The 13970-nt window shown below is 51.2% G+C and overlaps 1 protein-coding gene and 1 non-coding gene across 3 annotated transcripts; one reads left to right on the top strand and one right to left on the bottom strand.

Annotated features, from left to right (window-relative positions):
* Positions 1-5188: 5188 nt before the first annotated feature.
* Reep2 (receptor accessory protein 2) lies at positions 5189-13970 on the bottom strand. 2 transcript variants are annotated; one of them, XM_031365341.1, is made up of 8 exons: positions 13753-13970; positions 11997-12069; positions 11208-11284; positions 7263-7383; positions 6947-7060; positions 6543-6684; positions 6315-6445; positions 5189-6234 (listed from the first exon to the last, which is right to left on the bottom strand). In XM_031365341.1, exons 1-8 carry the CDS (start codon positions 13782-13784, stop codon positions 6166-6168), a joined length of 759 nt encoding a protein of 252 aa, XP_031221201.1. In that variant the 5' UTR covers positions 13785-13970; the 3' UTR covers positions 5189-6165. The 2 variants fall into 2 exon arrangements, with proteins under 2 accessions (XP_031221201.1, XP_031221200.1); XM_031365340.1 differs by having other exon boundaries at positions 6543-6690; positions 13753-13965.
* On the top strand, positions 10017-10123 carry LOC116087829. Its single transcript, XR_004117632.1, has one exon. It is a non-coding gene; the product is annotated as a U6 spliceosomal RNA (small nuclear RNA).

Here is a 13970-nt window from a genome sequence, read left to right as displayed (position 1 = left end):
GTGTGTGTGTATGTGTGTGTATGTGTGTGTATGTGTGTGTGTATGTGTGTGTGTGTGTATGTGTGTGCGTGTGTGTATGTGTGTGTGTGTATGTGTATGTGTGTGTGTGTGTGTGTGTGATACCTGTGGAGGTCAGAAGAGATTAGCTCAGATACCCTGGAAATGGAATTACAGATATCTGTGAACCACCCCGTGAGTTAGATAAGACTTGAACTCGCCTCCCCTATAAGAACAGCAGGTGCTCTTGAGCTTTCACTTTAGCGCCTCACTTCTTGACCACAGTAAGCAAGGCTGCTGAAAACATTGGCAAGTGTTGTGGGCATAGAGTTTTAGGTTTTTATCCTGCGGTGATAGCCAATTGCTAGGAGCATGCGGCTCTGGGATAGGCTTTCTGACGGTGCAATTGTTTTGTTTTCTTGAAACAGTATCACTGTATAGCTCAGCCTAGGATTGGGCACATAATCCCCCTGCTTCTAACTGCTGCGTGCTGTCACAGATGTATACTGCCACATCCGCTGTGCATTCTGGGTAGCTTTTCTACGAAGACTCTGCTCCCCCAAGCCATGTCCACATACTCTCTGTGTAGGGCAGGACTTGGGTCTTTTAGAGGCAGGGCCCTTGGGTCATTCTCTTTAGGAGTGAGTTGACAAGGGCCCATGCCCCCCCCCCCCCCCCCCCCCCCCCCGGCTCTGGGTAGGTTTTCCACCACCCAGCCCAGCCGCAGCAGCCTGTTTTCCCTGGTAACACCCATGCTGTCTCACTTTTTCTCTCCCAAGCTAAATATGGAGTGTGAAACTGCTCTTCTTCCCAATTTAGCGTCTGAATTAAAGCGAGAACTGAATGTGGCTGGTTTGCTGACTCCCATCTGTGTGTGAGAAAGGGCTCGCAGTCTGATGGGGGAGTAGACTGGGGAGCAGGCACTAAGGGCATGGGCTGATAGCATCAGCAGGTGTGTGGCAGGACAGGTGCGACGGGGCCTGCAGGAGACACCGGACAGCTTTCGGGGGACTTGTGTACCTGTAGGAGCTGGCCCAGTGGTGTGGGAGAGCGGGGGAGAGGCACAGGGGCAGATGAAAGCGTTGGGCAATGATTTGAGTTGACGTGGGTTCTGCTGAGCACAAGGCACAGAACATGGGGCATGAGATGGGCCAGGAGCTTCCTCGGTCTCCAGTTCACCCCTCTTCCTCCTCTTAGCCTTTATGCTGGAGAATAAACCTGGTGAGAGTGACCTGTGCAGAGACGTCTGGTCACATGATCACTTTTGTTTTGTTTTGTTTTGTTGTTAGTCTCCTATGAGGCCCTTGCCTGGCGTGGAACCAGGCTGGCCAGGAGCTTAGAGTCACCCTTCTGAGTCTACTTCCCGAACGCTGGGATTACAGGTGTTTTCTACCATGCCCGCACATGACCACCTTCTGCCTAGGTCACTCAGAAAGTGGACCTGGTAGGCCCAAGGTGGACATGGAACAGGAGGGGATCTGGAGGGCATCATGGGAAATCAGTTAAGAAGAGTCTTTGCTTGTTTTACTCAAACCATCCTGGGGGTGGGGGTGTAGGGGAAGCTAAGCTATTCTCACATCTCTTCCTCTTACTGTTTGAAACTGAGTCATGATTTTGGTTCAGAATGGATCCGGTGGAGATCTTAGCCAAGGAAAACCTTTTTGTTGGCAATGTGAAAAGGCTGTCTGGAGGGTCATGCCCCTGCCAGACACAGCTAAGGGATGCTGGTGTAAAACTCTACATCAATATTTCAAGCAGCATTATTTATTGATCACTTATCTGGGACAAAAGGAGAAGGCAGCTCATCACGGATACAGGCCTGCTGGGGTGAGTTTGGGCAAGAGGTCAGACAAAGGTAGGCCACTGACGAGGATTTTCTATTCTGCCACCCCCTGCAAGAATTCTTAGGGATTCAGGGGTGGGGTTTGGTGTTTTGTTCTTTCTTCCAGCTCCACAATATTCTGGATGAATATACAGGAAAAGATTAGAAGTTAGGGAAGCCTGGAGCAGGCCTGATGAGCTGCCTCTGCGGCCAGGTCCAGCAGGGCTATAACAACTATGGGACCTCTCTCCCCACTCTCCAACTCTGCCCTTCTCCTCGTCCTCCCCCGCCAAACCCACTTTAGTGGGTGTCTCTTAGATGCTATTTTGGAAGCCCAGGTTAGGTCCCTTCTGAAAGAAGCCTGGCGTTTCCCCTGCTCCCAGAACTGGGCAGATAGATTCGTTCTCAGACAGGTTCTTTCTCTGAATCTGTCCACCTCTTGTTCACAGTAGTGGGGGTGCACATATACTGGGCTCGGACAGAGATTACCGGAGAACCCACAGCTATCTTTTCTACCCTCAAAAACGTTTTTCCCCCTTTAGTCTCTCATTCCAGGGAGCAGAGTACAAGGCATCCTGGTCTCTAGGCCCTGAGCCACTGGAGAGATTGTGCTCTGCAGGGAGGGTCGAATCCACATCGGGAGGAAGCTGCGCCACCTTGTGGGCCTTTCAACGTCTTGCAGGTAGAGCTCCCACAACCGCCACCTCCAACCTACTAGGGTAAAAACCAAAACGGAAGCCGCTGTCCAGCTCTCAGGACTGCCTTGAGATGCCCTTTTCTTCCTCAAGCCAAGCATGAGACCTAGAACCGAAAGAAAGCAACTATGGCGTTTGGGAGGGAAATGATCATGCACTAGATGAAATTTAAGTTAGTAGGAAAGCCAGCAGGGTCTTTTGACCCGGAAACAGATTGTTCCTGTCATCCGGAATGCCGCAGATACAGAGACCCCTGTGTAGGGTCCAAGTTCCTCCCCCCAATCTCTGTTAGCTTTCCAGTAGGCTGAGCAAGGCTGAACTTAGCTCTGCTAATCACAGTAGAGCTAATCATGGCACAGGCTAGATAGAGGGAGCTGCTGGCTTTCCTCTGACGTCAGGGCCTGGAAATCCCATTTTAAGCAGGTTCTTGGGAGAACAGAAAAGGGAGGAGAAGCCAGATGAAGCAGCTTCAGGCCTGAGGCCATCATAGTCAGGACACATAGGCCTGGAGGGTTGCCTACTATTCCCAGGAGACTTGGGCACGTGACGTGGCACTGAACCCTCTCCCTAAAGCTAATAATACTTCTCAAGGGCCCCTGAGAACCCCTTGACTTAGTGCCCTCCACCTACCTCTAACAGGGTAGGTCTTTCCCTTCTGCCTGAGAAGATCTGCAGCCATGGAGCAAGGTCAGGTGACGCTAGGGAATGAGTGACAGGATGAGGTTGCCCAGACCCAGGGCGCCCAGGGCGTCCCACCAGCCAACCTAAAAGGCTTTGCAATTACTCCTTGTCACCCTCCATCTCTCCTCTCCTCCCCTGCACCACAGGGGGCAGACCCTGTGCCTAGAATTCTGGAAGCCTGAATGTTTCCATGGCAACAGATCTCCTTTTTGACACAAAAAACCCAGATGTAGAGAATGGCCATTCAGAATCTGGCAGTGGTCCCCTAGCCACAAGTGTGTGTGTGTGTGTGTGTGTGTGTGTGTGTGTGTGCGATATCCCTCCAAGGCTATGCTGGCTAGTGTCTATGTCAGCTTGACATAGGTTAGGTTTATCTGAGGAGAGAAGAGGAAATCTTCAGGACTTGCTCCCATCAGATAGGCAAGCCTGTGGTGCATTTTTTAAATTGTTGACAGATATGGCAGAGCCCAGTTCCCTTTGGCCAGGGATACTCTGGGAAGGTGGTCTTGGGAGGTATACAAGAGTGGACTCAGCCAAGAGTGGACTCAGCAACCCACGAGGAGCAAGCCAGTGAGCAATGTTCCTCCATGGCCTCTGCATCAGCTCCTGCCTCCAGATTCCTGCCTTCTGCCTTGGATTCTGCCCAGACTTCCCTCAGTGAGGGAGAGTGATCTGAGAGTTACACGCTGAAGTAAGCCCCTTTGCTCATGGTGTTTATCACAGCAATGGACCACAGCAATGTAACTTAGACTAGAGGATTCCAGGGTTGGCAAAGGGCCCCTGCATATTTATTTTTACATATTTTTATATTATAGATCTACTTCTTTTTATATATTTATTCATTTATCTAGCATTTATTTTTTTTCAAAGATTTATTTGTTTACACTGTAGCTGTCCTCACAGACCTCAGAAGGGGGTGTCAGATCTCACTACGGGTGGTTGTGAGCCCACCATGTGGTTGCTGGGATTTGAACTTAGGACCTTCGGAAGAGCAGTCAGTGCCCTTAACCGCTAAGCCATCGCTCCAGCCCCTATTTATTTACTTTTGAGACAGGGTTTCTCTCTGTAGTCCTGGCTGTCTTGGAATTCACTCAGTAGACCAGGCTGGCCTCGAACTCAGATCTGCCTGCCTCTGCTGCCAGAACGTTGGGATTAAAGGCTTACGCCATCACCCAAAAGGAACCTCTTCTATCCTCACATCTCAGTTCTGGAAGTTCTGATAGTTTGGCTCCAGTATGGCAGGCATACTTGCCCGGATGCCAGGGAGGGAGTCTACTGTACTTGAGATATTTGCCCGCCGTAGGGACTGGAGTCTAGGCTGAGATGCTGCTGTTTCTCCACTCCCTTTGCCCTCTCTGCTGCTCTGCCACCCTGGGTTCCGACCCTCCAGAGCCACCTCCCCAGCAAGCCCAGTATGTCTCACAGACCTACTATGTCTCACAGATTCCTCCTCCTCTCCAATAGACCTACTATGTGTCACAGACTCCTCCTCCTCTCCAGTAGACCTACTATGTCTCACAGACTCCTCCTCTCCCAGCACTTTTCTGGTTCCACACTAAAACACTTCTGGTTGCAGGCATTGGTGCCCTGTCTCATTTGTCCCCAAGACCTATTTGCCCATAAACCTTCCTTCGAGTCTTCTCTCTTGCCACCCATTCCAGCAGTCCTGGGCTTTTCTGCCCCATCTTTAGCTCTGTTTAATAGCCCCTATCCTATTTTTTCTCCTGGGTACCTCACTGGGATCCCATCCCTAAAACATCTGGCAATTTCCATGGGCTACTAATGGATCTACTGAGGTCTTGGGACATGATTCTGGTGTGTAAAATAACTTATGAGGGTGAGGACCCTTAAACTATTCTTCCCAGATGGATCAACTCTCCTGGGTTCCATCTGGCCCTTTTCTAGGCCCCTCATAGCTAGGTTCTGCTTCCTAGTGAAGTCCCTCCCACTTACGGGCTTGGTGGGTCCAGAACAACCCAGAGACCACAATAAAGGAGGTGTCAGAGTTTCGTTTATTGGCTCATCCAGTGCCAAGGTCCAGCGGGCACCATGGAGTTGGGAGCCTCTCAGCTCCTGCATTTCTTTCCCTTCACAGGTTCCACTTGGCCCCAGTGAGGCTCGCAGAACTGGGGCCAGGGGTGGGGTCCAGGTTGGTTCTGACAGGGGTTTGCTTGGCACGGGAAGAGGACCCCATGGCAAGGTGGGATGGGTCCCCTTTACAGGAGAGGAAAGGAGCCAGCTTGGCAGGGCCTCTGTGGTAGAGCTTTAGAAGCAGAGGAGTCCAGCCTACGGGCATAAACGTATAAAAGGGATTAAGGGTGGAAGGGTAAGGAGGGGTCCCTTGGAGCCTCATTCTGTCAAGGGCTTGAGTCCTGAGGTTCAGAGACCAGCAGGGGTGGATAAAGAGGAAGAAAGACCAGGGCTGACTTGGGAGCCCAACCTCCCCAGCACGCACACCCTTGGAGCCTCGCCTCTTTTTTGGTAGAATACACAGCCCTACCAGCTGCAGTTCTGGCATGGCCGTCCTGCTTACTGAAAGCCCGCATCTCCACGCAGTTGTGCCCGAGGAACACCCTCCTCCCAGGCCTGTCCCGTTTCTTTCCCCTTCTCAAGGCCCCCTCCCTGGGTGGGGGGGGGGAAGGGGCAGAGAGGCAGGTCAGGCCTCAGAGAAGGGATGGCCATGGTTAGCAAGGCACTGAACGGGCAGGGTGGGACTGGAGCAGCAAAAAGAGCAGCGCTGGCCTCCTCAAGGGCTTAGTCATCACATCTGTCCTCAACCTCTTCTTTGCCGAGCCCCCTCCGGAGGGAGGCGTGTTCATGGGCAGGGGGTACTGGAAACAGCCATCTAGGGGGTTTGTGGGTCTGAAACGCTTGGGGCTAGTGTCCCACTTTTTGAGGGGGCCGGGGCTGCAGCTCTTCTCAGTGCTTGCTATTGTCCTACAGATGGAGGGGTGGGGGGAACGGAGCCTCTCAAGCTGAGTCGCCCCCTCCAGAACTCTTCTTCTTGGGCCGGGTCTTCAGCGTCTTGGCAGCTGGTGGCTACGTAGAAAGTACAGTGGGGCTCAGCTTGTTCCCACTGCATCTTCCCCACCTCCCCAGGCCACAGCCTGTATTCTCACCTCAGCTTTGGGCACTTTTTTGATAGGTTTAGTCCTCTTGGGTGCCTTGTCTCCCAGGTCATCTTCTGAGGTCTCTGTCCGGGGATCTGGCTGGCTTGTGCTAGACCGTAGACTCAGGGCAGGCTCATCTCCTGGGTTCAGGGAAGGAAAGGAAAATAAGGGCTCAGGGGAATCCTCTGGTCTTTTTAGCTCTGGCCTCCTTCCCACAGCCCAGGGCATGCCAAGTACCTAAGTCCTCGATAGTGTCCAGGAGACCCACAGGGCCAGGTTGGAGGCGGCCATCGGGCCCCTGCAGTGGTAGCGCATCCTCATCTCGAATGAGAGTCAAGTCCTGCATGCTGAAGCTCCGGAGCTTTTCCGACAGCACCCCCTGGCCCTAGGGTCACCACCACGCACCAAGAGAGCAGGAGGAAGGGGCGGGGTGGAGACAGGGGTTACCCTTGTGTTGGATTATTTTCCCTTTGGTCAGATGAGAAAATGGACCAGACAGTGGAAGAAACAGGGCTGGAGCCTGGAGCTGCACAGCCCAACGTCTCCAAGGCCTAAAGAGAGGGTGGATGCCAAGAGGCCTGGACAGGACATAAAATGAACAAGGTGGGGGCCCTAGGAGTCTGGGCCCATCCCCATCTCACCTTGGCAGCAGCTGTGACTGCAGCATTGGCAGCCAGGTTCAGGCCCCTCTTGCCCACCCTCATCATGGTCTCATAGCTCTTGTCTCGGGCTTGTGTGATGTATTCATCGATCTCCTAGGGGGATGAGAGACCTGAGAGGTGAGGCTGCGGGCAAGTTACCTTTTGTTTACCACTGTGCAGAGACACTGCCCACCCCAGGGAGCTTGGATCTGCCAGGTGACTGCAGGTTCTGGCTACCCATAGGAGACATTTCTGGCAGGAAGCATGGGGATGTCTCAGCTGGGCCAGGCTGGGAAGAGCTCAAGGTAGGGCAAACCTTTTCCTTGTTGGACAATGTTGGATGCACGAACTTGCGGTAGAGAACGCTGGAGCCCTTGGTGTAAGGGGACAACAGCCATATCACGAAAGCAATCTTGAGTTCAAAGTAGAAGGGGAACCTGTTGGGCGGACAGAGGCGTGCTCAGTGCGCGGGAGGGGATACACTGGATTTAACAGCAGGGACCCTGGACAGTTCCCACCCTTTAAGTGGAGGAGGGGTGGAGTGGCTGGTGTTGGGAACGCTAAACTGAGAACCATGTGGAAGGTAAGAAGAGGCTCCATTTAGGGTACATGCCTATAATCCCAGTATGGGAGACCGATCACAAATTTATGGCCACTCTAGACTACCTAATACCATATTCAAAACAAACTACAAAACAAAGGCCAGGCATGGGGCCACATTCATGAATCAGGCGCCTGGGAAGTAGAGGCAGGAGGGTCAGGAGTTCAGGGTCATTCTCAGCTGCATAAGGAGTTCAGGGCCAGCCTGGGGAGCACAAGACAGTTTTAGAAAAACAAAACAAAGAGAAAGGAGATCCCACGAGAAATTTCCAAGCAAGCAGCTCGCCTTCCCCCTTTCTCTAAGTCCTAGCATCTCTTCCTTCCAACTCCTCCATGCTGAGATCCAAATGCAAGGTAAGCTCACTATCTTTCAGGTTCCTGCCCTCCATTTCAAGACAAGGATGAGGATGAAGTCTGGGCCTTGATCCTGATGCCATAATGCCCCGCAATTTCCCCGCCAGGATTGGCCTCAGACATGCCTGACAAGCTTGCTCCCATTGAGTTACCCCTGGTCTTTTTATATTTATTTTTCACTAATTTGCCTAGGCAGGTCTTGAACTTGTAACCTTTCTTCCTCAGTCAAGTGGCTGTGTTTACTACTGTGAACAACCCATGGGCATAAACTATCATCCCTAGCGAGCCAGCTGTCTCTACTTCCCACCGATGGTGTCATAAGCATGTGCTGCCATCATTTCTTTTAAACATGAGCTCTGGGGACTCAAGTTGAGGCCTCATGTTTGCTCAGCAAGTGCTTTACCCACCAAGCCATCTCTCTGGGCCTTTGATATTTTTTAATTAAAAAAAAAAATTTTTTTTTTTTGAAACCAGGCATGGTGGCACACGCCTTTAGTACCAGTGCTTGGGAGGCAGAGGCAGGTGGATCTCTTGTCCTTGTTCCAGGACAGCCAGAACTACACAGAAAACCGGTCTTGAAAAACCAAATAAATAAAATAATTTTTTTTCTTGAGATGTAGTCTGTGTGGTTCACCTTAGCCGTAGCCGCTCCTCAGGCTGCTCTCCATTTCCACAGGCTGTTAGGTTCAGGCCACAACCTTTGTCTTCTACATGCCCACAAAGCCCTCATCAAAGGCCCCTTCTTAACCTGTACCCAGGGAATCTAGACTTATCACCCTCAGGCTTTTAACAAATCTCTGAATTGCTTCTCTTTAAAACTTTAGCTGGCAAACACAAGGGCTTTATCACCAAGTGAAATGACACTTTGTCTCCCGACATTTAAGTTCTTTTATCTCTTATTTAAAAAATGGTTTTTGAGCCAGGCGGTGGTTGTGCATGCCTTTAATCCCAGCACTTGGGAGGCAGAGGCAGGTGGATTTCTGAGTTTGAGGCCAGCCTGGTCTACAGAGTGAGTTCCAGGACAGCCAGGGCTACACAGAGAAACCCTGTCTTGAAAAACCAAAAAAAAAAAAAAAAAAAAAAAAAAAAAAAAAGGTTTTTGAAGTCAAGGACAATTTATTTATTGGAGATTTAAAGAAAAAAAAAAAAAGACAAACAATTCCAGGGTAGGCAAGTTTTAAACTCAGCAGCTGCCTGGAAAAAAAAGAGTGGGAGAGAGCAGGAAACAAGCCATGCCATGTAAGCCAGCACGGAGGGCAGACTCGTGATTCACAAGCTGTCACATGGCGGAGAAAGAATCAGAAAACCTGAAATGTAGGGGAAGCTCTAAGAATTAAGGAAAGCATGTTTGGAAAAGAGATGACTCGGTGGTTAAGAGCACTGGCTGCTTTTGCAGAGGACGTGGGTTCAGTTCCCAGCACCCACCTGACAGCTCACAATTGTCTGTTACTCCAGCTCCAGGGGATCTGATAGCAGCTTCTGGCACCAGACACACAGCGGGTGCAGTCATACAGACAGGCAACACATCCATGAACAGAAAGGAGGGGTTTTGTTGTTGTGTTTTTTTTTCTTTTCTTTTTTTTTTCCGGTTTTTTGAGACAGAGTTTCTCTGTGTAGCCCTGGCTGTCCTGGAACTCACTCTGTAGACCAGGCTGGCCTCGAACTCAGAAATCTGCCTGCCTCTGCCTCCCAAATGCTGGGACTGAAGGCATGCGCTACCACCGCCCGGCTGGTTTTGTTGTTTTTTTAAAAGAAAAAGTTGGGTTGTGGTACACCTGTAATCCTAGTACTTGGGCGGCTGAGGCAGGAGGATGATTGCAATTTTAAGGCCAATGTGGGGTACAAAATAGGTTCCATGTCAACCCAGCCAGGGATACATAGTAAAACTCTATCTGGAAAAAAAAAGAAAGGAAGGAAGGAAGGAAGGAAGGGAGGGAAGAAGGTAGGAAAGAAGAAAGAAAAGGAGAGAGAAAAAGAGAATTATGCTTTTCTGAATCCAAAACAAGCAAGAAGACTCAGGAAGGCGCATGGTTGTGGCCAGTAAGCTACTGCCTCTTTTTAAAAAACTCATTCATCCAAAAAAAAAAAAAAAAAAAAAAAACAAAAACTCATTCATGTGCTCGCTTCGGCAGCACATACACTAAAATTGGAATGATACAGAGAAGATTAGCATGGCCCCTGTGCAAGGATGACACGCAAATTCGTGAAGCGTTCCATATTAAAAAAAAAAACCTCACTCATGGGGCTGGAGAGATGGCTCAGCGGGTAGGAGCATCAACTACTCTTCTGAAGGTCCTGAGTTCATATCCTAGCAACCACATGGTGGCTCACAACCACCCGTAATGAGATCTGACACCCTCTTCTGGAGTGTCTGAAGACAGTTACAGTGTACTTTAATAATAAATAAATCTTTTTAAAAAAAAAACCTTACTCATGTATATGATACGTGTGTGCATACATGCGCTTGTGTGTGTGCGCTATAGTGCGTCTGTAGGAGTCAGAAAAGAAGTATCTGGAGCTGATTCCCTCCTTCTACTCTTACACAGCTTTCGGGGGGTCAAACTCAGGTCAGTAGGCTTTGAGCTGATGCAGCAAGAGCTTTGTTGATGAACCACCTTGCTGCCCCCTGCCCTGAGATTATGTAGCTCAGGCTGGCCTCAAAACTTCAACGATACTCCTACCTTATTGTCCCCAGGGCTGGGGATTACGGGTGATTCAAATTCCAACATCCTTTCCTCAGAGGTTTTCCTCATCCAGTGAACCTTTCTGAGCATACTCAGACACATTCCCCACCCCTGTAGCACTCGCATACTTTAGGCCTATTTGTGCCTGCAATACCTTGGAAATACAAGCATTCAGTGTCAACACAATTGAATGACATGTTTGTTCCACAAACGGGGGAGACTAGCTTTAGGGACTGGTGATCTGTCTAATATCATAGTAAGGAGTAGATGCGCACTCACTCAGTTCCCCTGTGGCACTCTGGCTGTCACCGGAAAGAAATGTGGTAGTTTGTTTATTTATTTATTTATTTATTTATTTATTTATTTATTTATTTATTTATGTTTGCCTGAAGTAGGATAGCCCCAGCTGTTCTGGAACTCGCTATGTAGATCCGCCTGCCTCTGCCTCTGCCTCCCAGGTGCTGGGATTAAAGGAGTGGGCCACCACTGCCCTGTTTGCTATGCCTGCTCTTGTGCTGGCGTCAAGTGTGAAGAGCCATATTAAGGGTGCTGAGGGATTGTTGGGAGTTGGGGGTGACTCTAGCCTGGGTCCTGAGATGCAAAGAGGGGCCACTGGACCTCACCAGGACAGTATTATATCCGTAAGCGTCTCAGCTGTGCTGAAGAAGGCGAAGACTATCCAGTACATCATCCATTTTACCTGAGGGACAAAGGGCAGTATTAACAGGGGCTTAGGGCGGAGGAGCCGGACACACCCAAAGCCCCTGGTCTGTCAGCTCCTCATCCCTGGGCTAAGCTGCGGGAGACAGAACCCCATAGCACTGTCTCTCCATATTAGAAGTCCTGGGGGAGACACCCAAGACCTCATACTTGCCAATCATGCCAAGCCTGGGTCGGGACAGGGAAGGAACATCCCAGAACCTCTTTTGCCCAGGGTCTTGTTGGAGAGCCGTGGCATAAAGCCACAGTCTACTCCCATCTGCTTTACACACACACACACACACACACACACACGCAGAGGTTACACAGGGTACACAGGGTCATGCACTCACATATTCCTTCACATTTTTACACACACACACACATACACACACACCGTACACAGGGTCATGCACTCAAGTATTCCTTCACATTTTTACACACACATGTTACACGGGTACAGTCATGCACTCACGTATTCCTTCACCTTTTTACACACACACACACACACACACACACGTTACACAGGTACGGTCCGTGCACTCACATATTCCTTCATGTTTTTACATACACACACACACACACACACACACACACACACACACACGCACGTTACACGGGTACAGTCATGCACTCACATATTCCTTCACCTTTTTACACACACACACACACACACACACACACACGTTACAGGGGTACGATCGTGCACTCACATATTCCTTCACGTTTTTGGTCTTCACTGCCTTATAGGAGGAATAGGCTGGGTACAGGGTGCCGAAGATGAGCCTAGAGAAGCAGGCATGGTTACTGGGCCATTCCTCCTCCCAGTTCTGCACACATCCCCTGGGTGCTAAGGAGCAAAGAGACGGATCTCCAAAGCATCAGTTGTCTGAGGAACTCAGAAGGGTGATAAAGTCAAAGTCTTTGGAGATACATACATGTGGGGGGTGGGGCCTCAGCCAGTCTGGGTGGGACCCTCTCCCTGTCCACTGTTCATCCCTTTAGCCCTTGACATGGGAGACGCAGAGGCTGGAGGCTCCAGGGGTCCCTCCAGTCAGGATCCTTGGCTATCCATCCACAGGCGTGTCATGGGAGCTGAGGGGCTGGTCACTGCCATGAGACGTCTTCCTTCTTGGCCTAATGCCTAGTTAGCCCATCTGTTCATACCCTCCCCCTCCTTGTCTCAGAGACAGGCTGGGTAGGGCCAGGTCCCCAAGGGACCCTGGCATCGCCAAACAGAGCACCCAGCCTGGCAGTCAGAACTATTGTGGTCCTGGGGCTAGAGGGCACAGGTGTGGGAGGCCCTGGAAGATACAAAAGACTTAGAACCCCAATATCAACATGGCCCAGGGTCCGGTACTAAGGACCTGGGCCTAAGACCTTATCTGAGCACCCTCTACAGATTACAGAAAGGACACAAGTAAGGGAGAAAGTATTATCCTGTAGGGAGTTTGCCCAGGCCAGAGAAGTAGCCATCCTTGAAAGCTACATGGAGAGATGAGATAAGGCCTGTAGGGGTGGGAAGAGGAAACCCCAGTGGGTTGAGAGGAAACCAGGACACATCCATGTGACAACACTCAATGGGAAGAAGGGTGGGGCTGCTGGGATGCCAGTCCTGACGGAGGCTGAGGGACAGAGCCCTAAAGTAGAGGAATGGTTGCCTCTTAAGCCAGCACCTTCAAACGTGGCTGATGGTTTGCCAAGGTAGGGCACTCACTTCCTGCGCTGATGCTGGCTGGATAGCAGCGGGGCAGAATCCACAAGGCCAAATCTAGGCTTGTGTGTATTTGTGGGAGGGAGGTATTTGTTCCTGTATCTGGGGGAGGTGCCAGGGCCACAGCTCCACAATGTGACTGTTACAGTGTGCCTGGAATCAAGGCCACCAAATGTTCTCCCAGTGGCTTTCGAAATCCTAGGCAGATATGCATCCATCCAGTTCCCTCCCCACTTTTGTCTTCCATGCCCAGCCTTGCTTCCCGGATGCCTTAGGACAGGGGGTCCTCATCCTACCACTAGTCAGAACCAGAAGGCCTGAGAGCTTTGGGGAGGCCCTGGGGAATGGGCCACGGAGCTGAGCTCCGGAATGATGAGTCTCCTGTTAAACTCCCCTCTTCAACCCTTCCTGGAGGGAAAGGATGGTCTTCTATGCTCCTCCAGCCTAGATCTGCTTGGTGGGGGAGGGGATGTGCCCGCCTCCCCTTATAAATCAGTAGCTGCTCGCTCAGCGTCTAGGATGGGGGAGGGCGCAGGAGCAAGGCAATTAAGAATAAACGGGTTTTTAAAATAATATGGGTAAGGTCCCTGGGAAACCAGACCTGCCATGCTCCTCTTCCAGTCCCACATCTCTGTGTCTGGGGACACCACTTAGGGACCCTGGGTTAAACCATCCCAGGCTTGAATACCGCGCCCTCCATCACCGGCCCCCTCATTCCCCACCCGGGCGAGCCCCGCCGCAGCCTCTGCACTCACACCACCAGGCGAGAGATGATCCAGGACACCATGGCGGGGCGGGGACCCAGCCCGGGTGAGGATGTAGCTGCCCGAGGCCAGCGGCTGAGGCAGCAGGAGCTGCTGTTAGCAGCGCCAGCCACCGTGGGGTCAGCGGAGCGCGGAGTTGCCGCCGTTAAAGGGGAGGTCCCTGCCGCAGCGGCGGGCCGTGGGCGGTGGCGCCTCTTAAAGGGGAGGCC

The sequence above is a fragment of the Mastomys coucha genome, unplaced genomic scaffold (genome assembly GCF_008632895.1).
Source record: "Mastomys coucha isolate ucsf_1 unplaced genomic scaffold, UCSF_Mcou_1 pScaffold13, whole genome shotgun sequence".
NCBI lineage: Eukaryota > Metazoa > Chordata > Mammalia > Rodentia > Muridae > Mastomys > Mastomys coucha.
The sequence above is the reverse complement of the archived record's forward strand: the minus strand, read 5'-3'. Positions and strand labels throughout refer to the sequence as shown.